At 27.0% G+C, this 15225-nt stretch overlaps 1 protein-coding gene across 1 annotated transcript in view; it reads right to left on the bottom strand.

Moving 5' to 3' along the window:
• Window positions 1-10345, bottom strand: part of LOC126898013 (uncharacterized) — a 13793-nt gene extending 3448 nt beyond the window's left edge. Inside the window, exons 1-5 of the mRNA XM_050671960.1 lie at window positions 10227-10345; window positions 9739-9867; window positions 9407-9604; window positions 9230-9337; window positions 3525-3720 (exon numbers count right to left, since the gene is read on the bottom strand). Coding sequence (XP_050527917.1) covers window positions 3525-3720; window positions 9230-9337; window positions 9407-9604; window positions 9739-9867; window positions 10227-10256 — 661 coding nt within the window. The 5' untranslated portion in view covers window positions 10257-10345. The remainder of the gene's footprint in view (window positions 1-3524; window positions 3721-9229; window positions 9338-9406; window positions 9605-9738; window positions 9868-10226) is intronic.
• Between the last annotated feature and the right edge of the window lie 4880 nt (window positions 10346-15225).

Below are 15225 nucleotides of genomic sequence, written 5' to 3'. Positions count from 1 at the left end.
CTGCCCACAGGGGGGGATACCTGCCCACAGGGGGGATTCAAAATTACCACTTTTTCAACTTAACTTTTGAAAATGTTCCGGAAGGTCTGACACTTTTATATATATCTTAAATTAAAGCTAATGTAATATACTTTAATTTGAAAAAAAAAAATTTGACCTCTGGACTTGTCTTCATGGTGAAAACGGCTACCGAATGCTATTTTTGTGTGAAAATTTTCGATTTTATAATTTACATTTTTTACTTTAAAGTGCTATAACTTTTTAAAAAATGTATGGATCAATACAATTTTTTCATGAGAAGTAGTATTTATATACATCTTTCATTGGATATACTTTTTTTTTAAATCAGACTATTTCCCTATATATGGGGGGGCTTCAAATATAAAAAATGCATATAGAAAGTAGAACTTTTTCAACTTAACTTTTGAAAGTGTTCCGGAAGGTCTGACACTTTTATATATATCTTAAATTAAAGCTAATGTAATATACTTTATTATGCAAAAAAAAATGTCGGACTTTATTTTATCTTCACGGTGAAAATCGCTACCGAATGCTATTATTGTGTGAAAATTCTCGATTTTATTTTTTAAATTTTTAACTTTATAATGCTATGACATATTGAAAAGTGTATGGATCAACATTATTTTTTTATGAGAAATAATATTTTTTAATAATCCCTTTTTCATTCGACATACTTTATCTTAATCAAGATATTAATAAGGAACTAGCAGATCATGTAGCTTTTGGAATAGTCCACCAATTTTTTAAAATAAAACAGTATCTAAAGATTTGCATCGAAGCGTTTATTTTTGATAGTGATTTTAATCACTGTCAGATATCATTATACTTGATCCAACTATACCACGTCACAACTGTGCCGCGACCCCCCTGTGCTGGGTGTTTTTTTTTTTTTTAAACTATATTTATTTGTGTGAAAATTCTCGACTTTATATTTTACATTTTTAACTTTATAATGCTATAACTTATTGAAAAGTGTATGGATCAACACAATTTTTTTATGAGAAACCATATTTATATCCCTAGTCATTCGACATACTTTATTTTATTCAGGATATAAATAAGGAAAAAGCAGATCATGTAGCTTTTGGAATAATCCACCAATTTTTTAAAATTAAACACTATCTAAAGATTTGCATCGAAGCGTTTTTTTTTTGATAGTGATTTTAATCACTGTCCAATATCATTATACTTGAGCCAACTATGCCACATCATCACTGTGCCGCGACCCCCCTGTACTGGGTTTTTTTTTATCATAATTCACTCAATTACTTACAGACTAAAAATAATTTTAACATTTTTGTTATTTGGTTAACTTTAATTACATGTTATTCTTAAATTATTAGATGTGTAATATTTTTCAAATTCATCCCTTATGACTTGTAAGGGTGTTATCTTTGTTTTTCAAATGGGAACTAATTTTGAATTAAATAAAATATTTGAATTTTTAATATAACTTTATTAATTTATTAGATATAAAATTTCTGTATCAATTCAAAAATTTGAGACTATTAGTTAAAATCATAAAATATTCTCATAATCAGGGATTCGGAACGGAACAAAAATATTGCTCCTGAACGTGAAATTTCGTTCCGTTCCGAGTTTGCTCCGGAACGGAACTCTTCCTAAAAATCGTTCCGACCATTTGTTCCGGAACGGAACTATTAGTAAAATCCGTTCCGACTATTTGCTCCGGAACGGAACTATTAGTAAAAATCGTTCCGGCCATTTGCTCCGGAACGGAACTACAGGGGGTGGACAAAATAATATGAACACCTGACATATATACAATATTTATTTATTAATAAGATGTTGGGCCTCCATTTGCTTTTTAAACCGCTTCAATCCTTCGCGGAATTAATTCAGTATTACCCAAATGAGCTATAAGTTCTGCTGTAACTTTAGCCGCGGTAGTTTTATGTTGTCTTGTTACAATCCGTTTTAATGTCAACTTTGGATTTCGCCCACTATTACTTTTCGCCGATGATGTTTTTCCGTATTTCGTGTATGCTGTCATTACTGTGGATACTGTCCCACTTGACACGTTCAACAGTTTAGATGTCTCCGTTATAGACGCTACCGCTAATCGAGCACCCACTATTTGCCCTCTTTGGAAGTCCGAGAGGTCACGTATTTTATTTTAAATTTATTTTAATGTTCGTTGTATAACATGTGTTATACACTAATATGTTATAAATAACTACTATATTGTAATAATATACTAATTTTACGCCATGTTATCCAAAAATTATACAGTGTAGCCAAATTGCAACAATATGTAACTATATTGCATGGTGTTCATATTATTTTGTCCACCCCCTGTATTAGTAAAATTTGTTCTGGTCAGTTGAAACATTGGATATAATTGAAATTGTTGGGGAATTAATTATTTAAATTTAAATTATTTTTATTGTCTATTAAAAAATCAGCTACTAAAAGGACGGATAATCCGTCTAGATGCCCTCGAATAGAATGTATGCTGTCAACTCTTATTCGTGACAAGTTTACTTTCTAATGTTACAAAAAAATCAACTTCCTGCAAATTTCTGATCAGTAGATATTTTTATTGTATTTGCATTGTTATTTACGTGTAAAAATCATAGAGTAACTCTATGGTAAAAATGACACGGTAAAATTAAAATATAAGTTCCATCACTCGTCAATAATAATATTGTTTTTATAAATTCAGAAAAGCGACTGCTAAAATAAATCTAGTTATAGCAATGCAATAAGTTAAAATAATTGAATAGGCTGAATATAACGCTCTCCAGTTAAGTCTCTTAAGTACAAAGATCTGAATCCGTATGAGGCTCACCTCTATATAAAAGATAAAAATTTAATAGTAGATTAATATAAAAAAAAATATAATAATAATTTAAATGTGATTAATAAATATCAGAGGGGTGAAAATAAATAGGAACATTCCAAAGCATTTTTGCGAAACAATTTGTAGCTAGCATTCTGTTCCGGAGCAAATGGTCGGAACGATTTTTAGGCAAAGTTCCGTTCCGGAGCAAATATTGGAACGGAACAAAATTTGCTCCGTTCCGAATCCCTGCTCATAATACTTAATTTTTTCGTTTCTACGCGCATAAATCTAACCATAGATGAAGTTAGCTTAGAAAATGTGGGAACTACTATACATAGACACTTACAAAGCTTACACAAATAAATTGCGATTTGGGTAGGGAGATAAAGTAATGTCAAGCGAAAACATTCCAATTCTCATTAAATTTATTTAATAAATATTATATCTATAGAGTATATGGGACTATAATATAGTTGTGTAAATTACATATTGTAATGTTCAAATGACTAGATTTTACAGACAATTATATTAAGCTACGTCTATGAATTGCTTCATATTCCCGACACCCAACTGTAATTATAATCAGTGCTTACTCTATGTTAACATATTAGTATGAAATTTTTTAAGTAGTATTATTGGAGCACTTATCCTTTTTTTCTTTCTTTGTCTAAAATAAGAATATATCTTATAAAATTACCTGAATCATTCGTTTGAGTAGCTATATCAAATCTCATGGACATTTTAGGTTTTCCGAATTCAAATATAATTGGGTCGTCTTCTTTAACTTTGTCATGATTTCTAGTATTCATCATGTTTCGTAAAGATTTGTTTTGCAACGAATACATAAGATCAGGTACCCAATTTTCAGTAGGTTCAAAAGCACCTCGTATATTCTATATTATTCACAGAAAAATTCTAATTAATCTTTATTATAAAAAATATTAGAGACTGTCACCTCCAGTGAAAAAAGTAGTATATAAAACTTTACCAATTTGTGTGATAATTATAAAATAATATACTAAAATTTGCGTATTAAAAATTATAAAAATGTATTTCCTTTTTTATTAGGGATGTGCTATGAAATTATATGATTGTTTTGAAGTGTTTTGAGAGTTGATGAAATAATGTATGAATTTTCGCCAAAATATAACATAATTTATATTAATTTATCTATATTAAAAGTTATTTAATTATATTTATGTTTCTTATAAACAGGGTGTAGGGTACATGTTATTTTCGAAGTGACCACATGAATTTTTCTCGTAGATAATAGTTGTTTGTAAAAATCAAAAACGCTTGATAACAGTTACATTTTGTAAATATTGTTCATTTCAAGTTTTTTATAATTGACTCTTTAAGTATAAAAGATAGAAAAATAAAGAGGATTACCAAAATTATTATTATTAAAATTTATTTATAATTGATAAAAAAATGTGTTTTATAGTACAGTTTTTGAGGTACAGCCCTTTGAATGAGAAAGCCAATTAAAAAGGGAATGAACTTTGTAGTGTTATTTTAAAATGTATAGTAAATATGATTAGTTGAATAAAAAATACACAATTTTTATGATAATTAAAATACTGTAGGCTACAGTTTGTAGCTTAAAAACAATTTTTTTTTACAAAATAAACATTGCATTTAAAAAGTATACGTTTCTATTTGACTTATCAAAGTTCATCAATTAAACACCCCCACTTTTTTTTAAAAATTCGTGTTTAATATAATTAAATATATAATAAAAACATTTTTAAATTTTCAAGAAGTCTATGACATGAATTTATGATCCAAAAGTATACAGAGTGCAATAGATCTAACTGACAACACATAATTATAATGACAACTTATAATGTACATAACATTTTATACTTTTTTTTTATCAATTTTTACAATATAAAACTATATCTAAAATGTTTTTTTATGTTATTTTTCGTAAATACAAAAAATATTTTAAAAATTTATTTTTTTATTAAAATTTTTTTTAAGATTTGAACATACGATAAGTTAGATAAGTAGGTAGATAAGTTAGAGAAAAATTTTGATACCAAAAACTCTTTTAATTTTAATTCAGTAGTTACGTTTTGTTGAACTTTGAATTTTTTCACGAATTTTCTAAGGTATCAAAAATTAGTCCACTTAAGGACAGAAATAAACATTATGTTTTAACATTATCAACTGGTAACAGTACGCGATATCAGCAAATAACGTAAAAACATACATTTATACACAGAATAAGTGACGAAAATATGACAAATTTAATAACTTTTGATCCAATTATTATTTTACGTTAATTTTTAATTTTACTTTTTATACTTTAAGACTATACAAATAACATAAAATTGCATATTTTTTAATTTATTAAAAAAAATTTATAGATATATGGCTACCGAATGCTATTTTTGTTTGAAAATTCTCAATGTTTTTTTTTACATTTTTAACTTTATTATGCTATAACTTTTTGAAAAATATATGGATCAATACAATTTTTTTATGAGAAATAATATTTTTTAATAATCCCTTTTTTATTCGACATACTTTATCTTAATCAGGATATTAATAAGGAACTAGCAGTTTATGAAGCTTTTGGAATAATATACCAATTTTTTAAAATTAAACACTATCTAAAGATTTGCATCGATGCGTTTTTTTTGATAGTGATTTTAATCACTGTCAGATATTATTATACTTGATTCAAGTATGCCACGTCACCACTGTGCCGCAACCCCCCTGTGCTGGGTTTTTAATTTTAAGTGTAATAAAATTATAAATATTTAGATCAAACCTAACCAGGCTGTTACTTACAGTAGAACTATAAATTATATTTTCATTGATTACTGATTTTTTTATATTATAATAAGTATTAATTTTTTAATTGTGTTAAATATGTCTTTACTTCGCTAAAAAAATTTTCTTGTTGGATTTTTTAACACCAAAAAACCGGAAGTAATTTACCTTCGAATGGTGACTGTTTACGTGTTTTATTCTATAATATGAGAATTGCCAAACTTAACTTTAATGTCAGTGCATCATTGGTTATTGAAGTATGTGTTATATACTGGAAAAAAGCAATAATTCCTACACAAGAACTACATAAATGTAAATTGAAACTACAAAAACTTTATGAGGTGAGGCAATCACACTCCAAAACTANGGTAGGGCTACCCCCTTCATACTATAAAAAGTCATTTTTTCCCGTATAAATCAGTTCTTTCAACGATTTTAAAGTACACAAAATCTACGACACTCTACTCAAGATTTCACTCTCCGGGACTTCGTCGATTTTTTAATTAATTTAAACTTAAAATATTTTTTCAAGACGCTAGCGTTACATAGAAATAAATATTTTTAAATCTTGTTTTGGCCAGGCCATAGGAAGATTTAAGAAATATTGTTGTCGATCTCTCAATAAAATATACTCTCTCAAAAAAAAAAATACTCTTTCAACAAATGTAAAAAATATAATAAGAACAGATTATAATTATATTTCTAATAAAATATAGAGTGTTTAGAATCTTTTACAAGTAAGATCAGTCATACACTTTGTGTAGTTAAATCATATTATTTAAAATTTGAATCGTTTTTGTAAGTAATTATATTGACTATATGACGTATAGTGTAAATCGTATTCGTAGATCATTTAATACCAAAATCAACATTGGATTAATAGAAATATTAATGCATTATATAGGACGTAAGGTAAGTACAATTTAACCTATGCTTTCCAACTTCCAACAATCCATTGCGTAATAAACCATTAATAAAAATTAAATAAGAGGAATAAATAATTAATGAGAGAATTGGTAGATTAAATAAAATGATATAAATTCAAATAATTTAATATTCCAAACAATTCCCCGATCAAATTAATTCTATTTCTATTATATTATATTCTGTTATTCTGATTTATATTTCTTTATATTCTAATCTATTCTAACATTTTAGTTTCGATGCGAACCTGAGAAGAAATTAATTTTACTATGATGTATTTTTTTTTGTGTCTGTTATCATTTTTTCTCAGCTCTCATACTACCAATTTCTTTCAACGATACATCAAAAGATCACAAATCGTATTTAGTCGAAAACATTATCCCCAAAAATTGAAAAAATTTCCCTCGTTCCCCGTAAATGAAGGAAATCTCTAAAAAAATTACAATTTTATAGATCGCTAATTTTCGAAATTTTTTTGAATTTTTTTTACTAAAAACTGCCATAACTTTCTTAAAAATGAACAAATCAATATAATTTTTTTTTATAGATGCTTGATGTCTTTACCTATCATTTGGTATATTTTTTTTGTAAATCTGACACTTAACCTGCCCAAAGGGGGGATTTAAAATGACAACTTTTTCACATAAAATTAACTTTTTCAACTTAACTTTTGAAAATGTTCCGACAGGTATGACACTTTTATATATATCTTAAATTAAAGATAATGTAATATACTTTATTATGAAAAACAAAGTTTGAGCTCTGGACTTGTCTTCGTGATGAAAATGGCTACCGAATGCTATTTTTGTTTGAAAATTCTCAATGTTTTTTTTTACATTTTTAACTTTATTATGCTATAACTTTTTGAAAAATATATGGATCAATACAATTTTTTTATGAGAAATAATATTTTTTAATAATCCCTTTTTTATTCGACATACTTTATCTTAATCAGGATATTAATAAGGAACTAGCAGTTTATGAAGCTTTTGGAATAATATACCAATTTTTTAAAATTAAACACTATCTAAAGATTTGCATCGATGCGTTTTTTTTGATAGTGATTTTAATCACTGTCAGATATTATTATACTTGATTCAAGTATGCCACGTCACCACTGTGCCGCAACCCCCCTGTGCTGGGTTTTTAATTTTAAGTGTAATAAAATTATAAATATTTAGATCAAACCTAACCAGGCTGTTACTTACAGTAGAACTATAAATTATATTTTCATTGATTACTGATTTTTTTATATTATAATAAGTATTAATTTTTTAATTGTGTTAAATATGTCTTTACTTCGCTAAAAAAATTTTCTTGTTGGATTTTTTAACACCAAAAAACCGGAAGTAATTTACCTTCGAATGGTGACTGTTTACGTGTTTTATTCTATAATATGAGAATTGCCAAACTTAACTTTAATGTCAGTGCATCATTGGTTATTGAAGTATGTGTTATATACTGGAAAAAAGCAATAATTCCTACACAAGAACTACATAAATGTAAATTGAAACTACAAAAACTTTATGAGGTGAGGCAATCACACTCCAAAACTATTAATAGAAAAAGTGAAAGTTTGAATAAACAGCAAACTGAATTTAGTGATTCTTTAAATGATTTGTTCGATATTGCACATAGAGATGCATTAATACTTATTAAGTACGATGAGGATTTTTAATCAAACAGCGCAAAATATAACGAACAGGCTGTATGGTAGGTATTAAAAGAAAAGAAGAATTAATGAAAAAGATACAGCAGCTATGAATAGAAAAAGAAAACGCAAATCTGCAAGCATTGATATTCCTTCTACTTCAGGTATAGCCATCAAAAGTGCTAATATTAAAAAAACCATGTATTCATAAGAGTATCGAATCATAAACAGTGAGGGTATGATGTATCATTCTATCCAATCGACTACAGTTCTTGACTTACAAATTTTATGTTTAAGTCATATAAATAAAAACATAAGCTTTTATAAAAGGACAAAAATTATTTTAAAATTAAACACTATCTAAAGATTTGTATCGAAGCGTTTTTCTTTTGATAGTGATTTTAATCACTGTCAAATATCATTATACTTGATCCAACTATGCCACGTCACCACTGTGCCGCGACCCCACTGTGTTGGTTTTTTTTTTATAATTATTTATTTTTTTTTGTCTTTCTATCTTTTTATTTTTATGTTTTTATGTTTTTATCTTTTTATGTTCTTTATTTTTATTTTTGGTTTATTACAATAAGATGGTATTAATTTATTGTAAGTGAATGATAATTTAATTTAGGGAACGTAAAATTATGAAAATATCTTGTTATTGATTAAATATAATGATTTTAAGATTTTATTTTATTTCGTTTTTAGCAATATTTTATTCTATATTAAAATATTTTTAATTCTTCAGTTATGTTAATTTTTGAAAAAATAATATTTTTTACCAAATTTTTTGTCAAAATCTACTCTATATATTTTTTTTTTTGATTTTTCGTAAATTTTAATTTTTTTTAATAAATTTAAAAAATTTTGAATTATTGGATTAGAAGTTATTGAATTTGTCAAGTCTTCGTGACTCACCTGTATATATTATTTTTGTTCTGTATCAATTTATTAAGGTATTCAATTTTTTAATTCTAACAGAAATTTATTACTCCTTTTGATATAAATTCAATGATTGTCCAAATTGCCGCGCCGATTATAATTACAAACGTTATATCAGCAAGTACCCAAGCTAATGAGTAGAACGTGATTGGATATGTTACATTCTGAAATGTCGGTGGATTCCAATGAAAAAAACTTGCAAGTAAAATGTGCTAGAAAATAATTAAATTAAAATAAATAAAAATTACTCATGAAAATTTGATATTAATGTATGTGAATACTATTATGATTATTGGACCAGCAACAAAGAAAATTTTCATAATCATCGTTGGCGGATTATCTGTCATAAAAGCAAGATCTGCAAAAAATTCGTTTAAACCATAAATTGCAAATACAAACACTGCTTCGGAAATAGTAATCATGAGTATTCCCATAGCAGCTCCTATGTCGTCTAATAAGGAAATTAGTGCGTCTCCGCCCTAATTTAAAAAAATTATATATTTTATTTTTACTGAAAATTATTTTATTAAGTTGTAAAAAAGAAAACATTTTATAAATATTTTTATTATAAGACATTTTAATGAAATTATTTTGTTGATTAAATGTGATTTACTCGAGTTACAGTCATCAAAGATAATATAAACATTGTACAACAGATGTATAAGGGATAGTAAAGTTTAGTATATTTCCTTTGTCCGAAATATTCATTCAATAAATAGTGAACTGGATGTAAGAATGACATCTACAAACATAAATAAAATTTATAATACAAGTTAACCTGAATTTATTGTTAGATAGAAGTATTGTTTCAATTGTAATTTTTACATTATGGATATATCAGCATATTTTTTTTAACATATAATGTTTTAAACAAATTTTATTTTACGGAAAAAATTAATTTAATGCTTAACCTGTGACTAACCTGAGTAAGTATCGAAAGTACAAACAATATAAAAAAAGCAAGAAAGTTGAAAAAATTCGGATAAGGTAAACCTTTTACTGTATGAGCCACAACAAGAAAAAACATACCAGGACCTGACATTTTAAAATTTGTATTAACATTTCGAATTCATTTATTATACAAGTATCCTAATCGTGTACCTGATACAAATACAAATTGAAGAAGCACATGGAAGTCAATCGCTAATTTTTGAATTACACTGTAAATAATTACACTTGCTGATATACAACATACTACATCCAATAAAGTTACAATCAATATATTATCCATTGTATTGTTCCGAAATTTACATTTTTTACCATAAAGTATTAAATGACCAGTGCCAACATCTAGTGAATAAAAGACTTGTTCTGCTGCTCTTCGCCAACCCTTCAATGTAACAAGATAATATAAAAAAAATATGGTTTCTACTTAAAATTACACATAATTCACTACCATAAGCAGTTTTTAATTTGGATAAATGATTAATTTTTTCATATGTTAAATTTTTTTAAAATATAATCTATTTTTTTTTAAATAAGAAGTATATTACTTAACAAGTTTTATTATGCTTAACAATATTTTACATTTATTTATATCGCATATTTTCGGTTTTTGTTTAAGAGGATATAATTATAACGTTATTACGTTTCTTTCTCTGAGTATTTAAAATATTTACTATGCGTACATGTAAGTCTAATAAATCTATAGACGATGGATCAAATAGAGTTTTAACTCCAATTAAAGCNATAATTATAACGTTATTACGTTTCTTTCTCTGAGTATTTAAAATATTTACTATGCGTACATGTAAGTCTAATAAATCTATAGACGATGGATCAAATAGAGTTTTAACTCCAATTAAAGCATCTTCTTGTACTAATATTATAGCTAGTAAGGATATCAGAAAAATATATGGTGCAACAGATCCAAATATTTGTACCTAAAACAAGTAAAATTTTACGAAAATTGTACACAAATTTATGCAATTTATTTAATTTTCCCTTACATATCTCATATAGTTATCAATACTGATGAGCAAGCAATAATTTATAAGCCATGAAATGGCAAGACACAACAGTAATGGGTACTGAAAATCACCAAGGCCATCAATTAAAACGCTTTTATCCATGTTCAAAATAACATTTCTAAGAAAATTATGTTAAAAACAATCAATAATCCCGTTAAATAATAACACAGTACCACAAAAAAAAAAAATCGAATGAAAAGTGCTAGTAAACAGACCATATTTACTTTATGTTTGTGGGGTCGCTGAATTCGAATCTAAGGTTTGTTCGACGCCATCACGTCATGGTTTTTCATAACAAAAAAATGTGCTTGAAAACCAACTTATTCATTAGGAAATAAGTCAAAAAAATGTTTAACCTAAATATACTGTGCACAGAGACTTAACCTGTAAAAAGCCTAAAATCATTTAGACTGACTTGACGCTGAGAGTACTTTTGGCATAATATAACCACAATAGTAATATGACCACACAATACTTCAGTGCTAATACTATACTAGGTAAGGGCAGTGGTATTAGTATAAAAATTGCCCTGTTGATATAGTTGAGTTCGAGGTTATAAAGAACCATGATGTGGCAGCGTCAAACAAAATTGAGATTCAGATTCAGTAACCCCACAAACATAAAGTAAACATGGTCTGTATATTCGCACTTTTCTTCCGATTTTTTTTGGTTAGGTTTGGTTAAGTCAGGTTAGGCCAGGCTAGTATAAGTATGGTTAGGCTTTTTTACAGATTAAGGCTCTGCGCACAGTAAATTTAAGTTACAAATTTTCCTATCTTTTTTCCTAATGAATAACTTGGTTCTTAAGCACATTTTTTGAGGTTATGAAAAACCATGACGTGATGGCGTCAAAAAAACCTCTGATTCGTATTCAGCGACCCCGCAAACATGGTCTGTTTACTAGCACTTTTCATTCGATTTTTTTGTGGAGCTGTGTAATGATACCGTTAAAAATATTCAAACACTTTTTCAAGTTCATCAATTATTTGTGGGTATTAATATTTAAAAATTAATAACTTTATGTTCACCAACGACTTAATTAGTGTTTCATAATAATTTTTCTGATTATACCATACAAAATTACAGTGTTAAACTTAAAATAAATTTAACACTCATTAAACACTAGTATTTAAAGATATCGATAATTTTTGATATCTTATAAAATAAATTTATTTGATTTTTGAATTATATTCCATGATCAAGACATACTATTAGTGATAATCAACATTAGCGTAGTTTGTATGGTGATCGTGGAGAATTAAGCTATAGATACATTAATATCTTCCACTATTCAAATTTATTTTTAAAGAGAGAAGAATCACCGCTCTAAGTAAATTATTCAATTTTATAAAATATGATGTATATAGAAAATCTCATACTATATATACTATAGTATGAGGCACTCAATATAGTTCCAACCTTTTCAAACTATACTTATGATGGTAAATATAAAGAATTATTCAAATATTCCCTACATGTAATAATTCTCTACAGGCAATCTTAGCTCTACGCCCGAAGATTTTGTAAAATTGTCCGTTACATTTCGAGATTCATCCATGCAAACTGTTTTATTAACACACTCAGACCATGGTAGTTCACTTGAAAATGATTTAAACATATAAATTAAACATCTTGACTGAATAGGACTATAGCAGATAACATTTAACAGGCATACATATCCCATGGCTAATGCTATACCTGTAATAAGTGTGCAAAAATTGATGCGATTAAAAAATTATGTTAAACACTTATATTGATATATTTTTTTATTAACACTGATTGGGTTGTGAACCTTTTCCAGCTGGAACCATATCGCCAATCGCTGTTGGACCCCTTCCACTAAATTGGCCTAAAGCTGTCTCCATAAAACACCACGGAATACCGGCTATCACAGTTAATATCAAAAATTGAACTATAAAGGAACCTAAGAACAAACGACGAAAATATAAATATTAATTCAAATCTATTTCCAAAAATAATTAAAGCTATATTTTTAATATATTATTTAAGTCTAATTTTTTCTTTTATTTGATTTTTTTCTAGCTCTTTAAGTCCATTAAATGCCATAGCGATTTTCCAAAAGGATGGTTTTCTTAACATTTGATACGCCAGGATGGGTGGTTCGTTCGTCGCTGGTGAAGAGATGAAGCCGCCCAAGATCGGTTTTGAACCCGAGGCTGTGCGCGTCAAACACTGCCTTGTTACCGACTAGGCCATACCATCCCTATTTTTAAGTTAAACTTTGCATAGCAATTCATTTATCAATTTAAATTTAAATTCTTTCAAAAAATATATTACATTAGTAAAACTTTTTAATTTTTAGTTTTAACAATTGCATTTTAAAAGTATAAATGAAGTTTATTTTTAAAAGTTACACATTTTTTGTATGTTACCTTGGTGTTTATTGTCTAAAATTTAATTATTAAAGGATTTTATTACTAAATAGGACAAAATATTTTTAATTTGTATTACATCCATTGTATGTATACACCAAATAAGGAAATCTGGTCATATTAGCAAGACTTCCTGTTAAACTGAAGCAATAAAGCCAATAATCAAAGGATCCTGAGAATCTGGTACGTTTTTCTTCATCCGGTAACTGCGAAAATAGTTCACAGTTAAAAGATTTTGGCTTAAATTTGTGACGTTTTTGTGTTGCCACGTGTTGTCTACCTATCATATTATATCATCCCTTCTATAGGTAGTGCTCTGGAAAAACGTGCTAAATATAAATTTGTCTAAAATTCTTTAAAGTTCGATTATAAAAATCATAATTTTTTATTTTAACTATGTTAAATCTTATTCAATGCTCTATTTAAATGCATAGTAATTAATTCATAATTCCCGAATATTTATATTATTTATAACCTAGCAAATATTTCGAGAGCACACATTAAAAAGTTTCGTTTACATGTTTAAGAACGAAGGCTGGTTCTTCAACTGAAATTTATCAAGTTTTACAGTGTATTTTTAATGAACTATACGGACAAACTTACTATTAGTAAATTATAAGTTATAAATAAAAATTTATAATTTTGTAAATCTTATAAGATTTACAAAATAAGGATAAGTACAAGAATAACCACATTGTAAGAAATATTAGTATTTATCCAGGGTCATATTCATATTTTTACTTCCAAAGAAAATAACGAGTACAAGTTTCGACCTTTTGAATTCAACATTTTCATATAAAATTCATTATTAGAATATTCTTTAATCTAACTTTAAATAGATAAAAAAGAAGTTAATGAAGTAACTTATAAAGTGTTTTAAATAAAAACCACAGTAAACAATGTTTTGTTTAAAAAATAAAGAAAGGGAGAAGTGAATTTAACGACAATGTTTGAATTAAAAGAATATACACTGTAATTTATGAAGTATACTATTCCCCCATTTTAAATAATAATTTTTCCATGAAAATGTATACATTTTAAAATTGAATTTATTTATATGCCATTGTGAATATCAAGTTTATTGTAAGATAAAAACATTCCTATGGGTAGATTTTAGTGGTAACTTTCGAAATTTAAATGGTAATTTATTATTATTTTTTTACTATTAAATGGTGAATGGTATAAATAAAATTCTGACAAGGCGATAACTAGTATTGTAATATAACTTTCAGTAATAGGCGAGCAGGTTGCGCAACGTAGAAGAATTCTTATTTTATTAATTGAATAGATAATTGCTAATATCTCAAAAAGTAATAATAATACAATTCTAAATATCGACCTGTCAACATTTTATTTAGAATATTCTCCATTTAACTTTCAAAAGTTACACTTAAAAAATACCCTTTGAAACAATTTATTTTTACAATAAACTTAATATTATTGATATTAACAATTGTTTATAAAATCAAAAAAAATTTAATATTTTTTAAAATTAAAAATGTATACATTTTGACACGACCACGGCGTTGTCATCCGTTTGACACCCCGTGGTCGTGTCAGCTCCTTCTCAGCCACCGCTTCAATGTAAACCGGACCGTTACACACACGCGTTGGTGTAAAGTCTAATAAATGCCCCTAGCGAATACCCGCCACAATAATACGTTTATCAGTCATCTTCGTAACACCTTCAAAACATCCGTTGTTCGTTTTTCTTTTCGAACAACTATTTTATATTAC

Source organism: Daktulosphaira vitifoliae, unplaced genomic scaffold, assembly GCF_025091365.1.
Source record: "Daktulosphaira vitifoliae isolate Bord-2020 unplaced genomic scaffold, ASM2509136v1 Scaffold_2, whole genome shotgun sequence".
In the NCBI taxonomy this organism is placed as follows: Eukaryota; Metazoa; Arthropoda; class Insecta; order Hemiptera; family Phylloxeridae; genus Daktulosphaira; species Daktulosphaira vitifoliae.
Note: the sequence above shows the minus strand (reverse complement) of the source record. Positions and strands in the feature narration are given on the sequence as shown.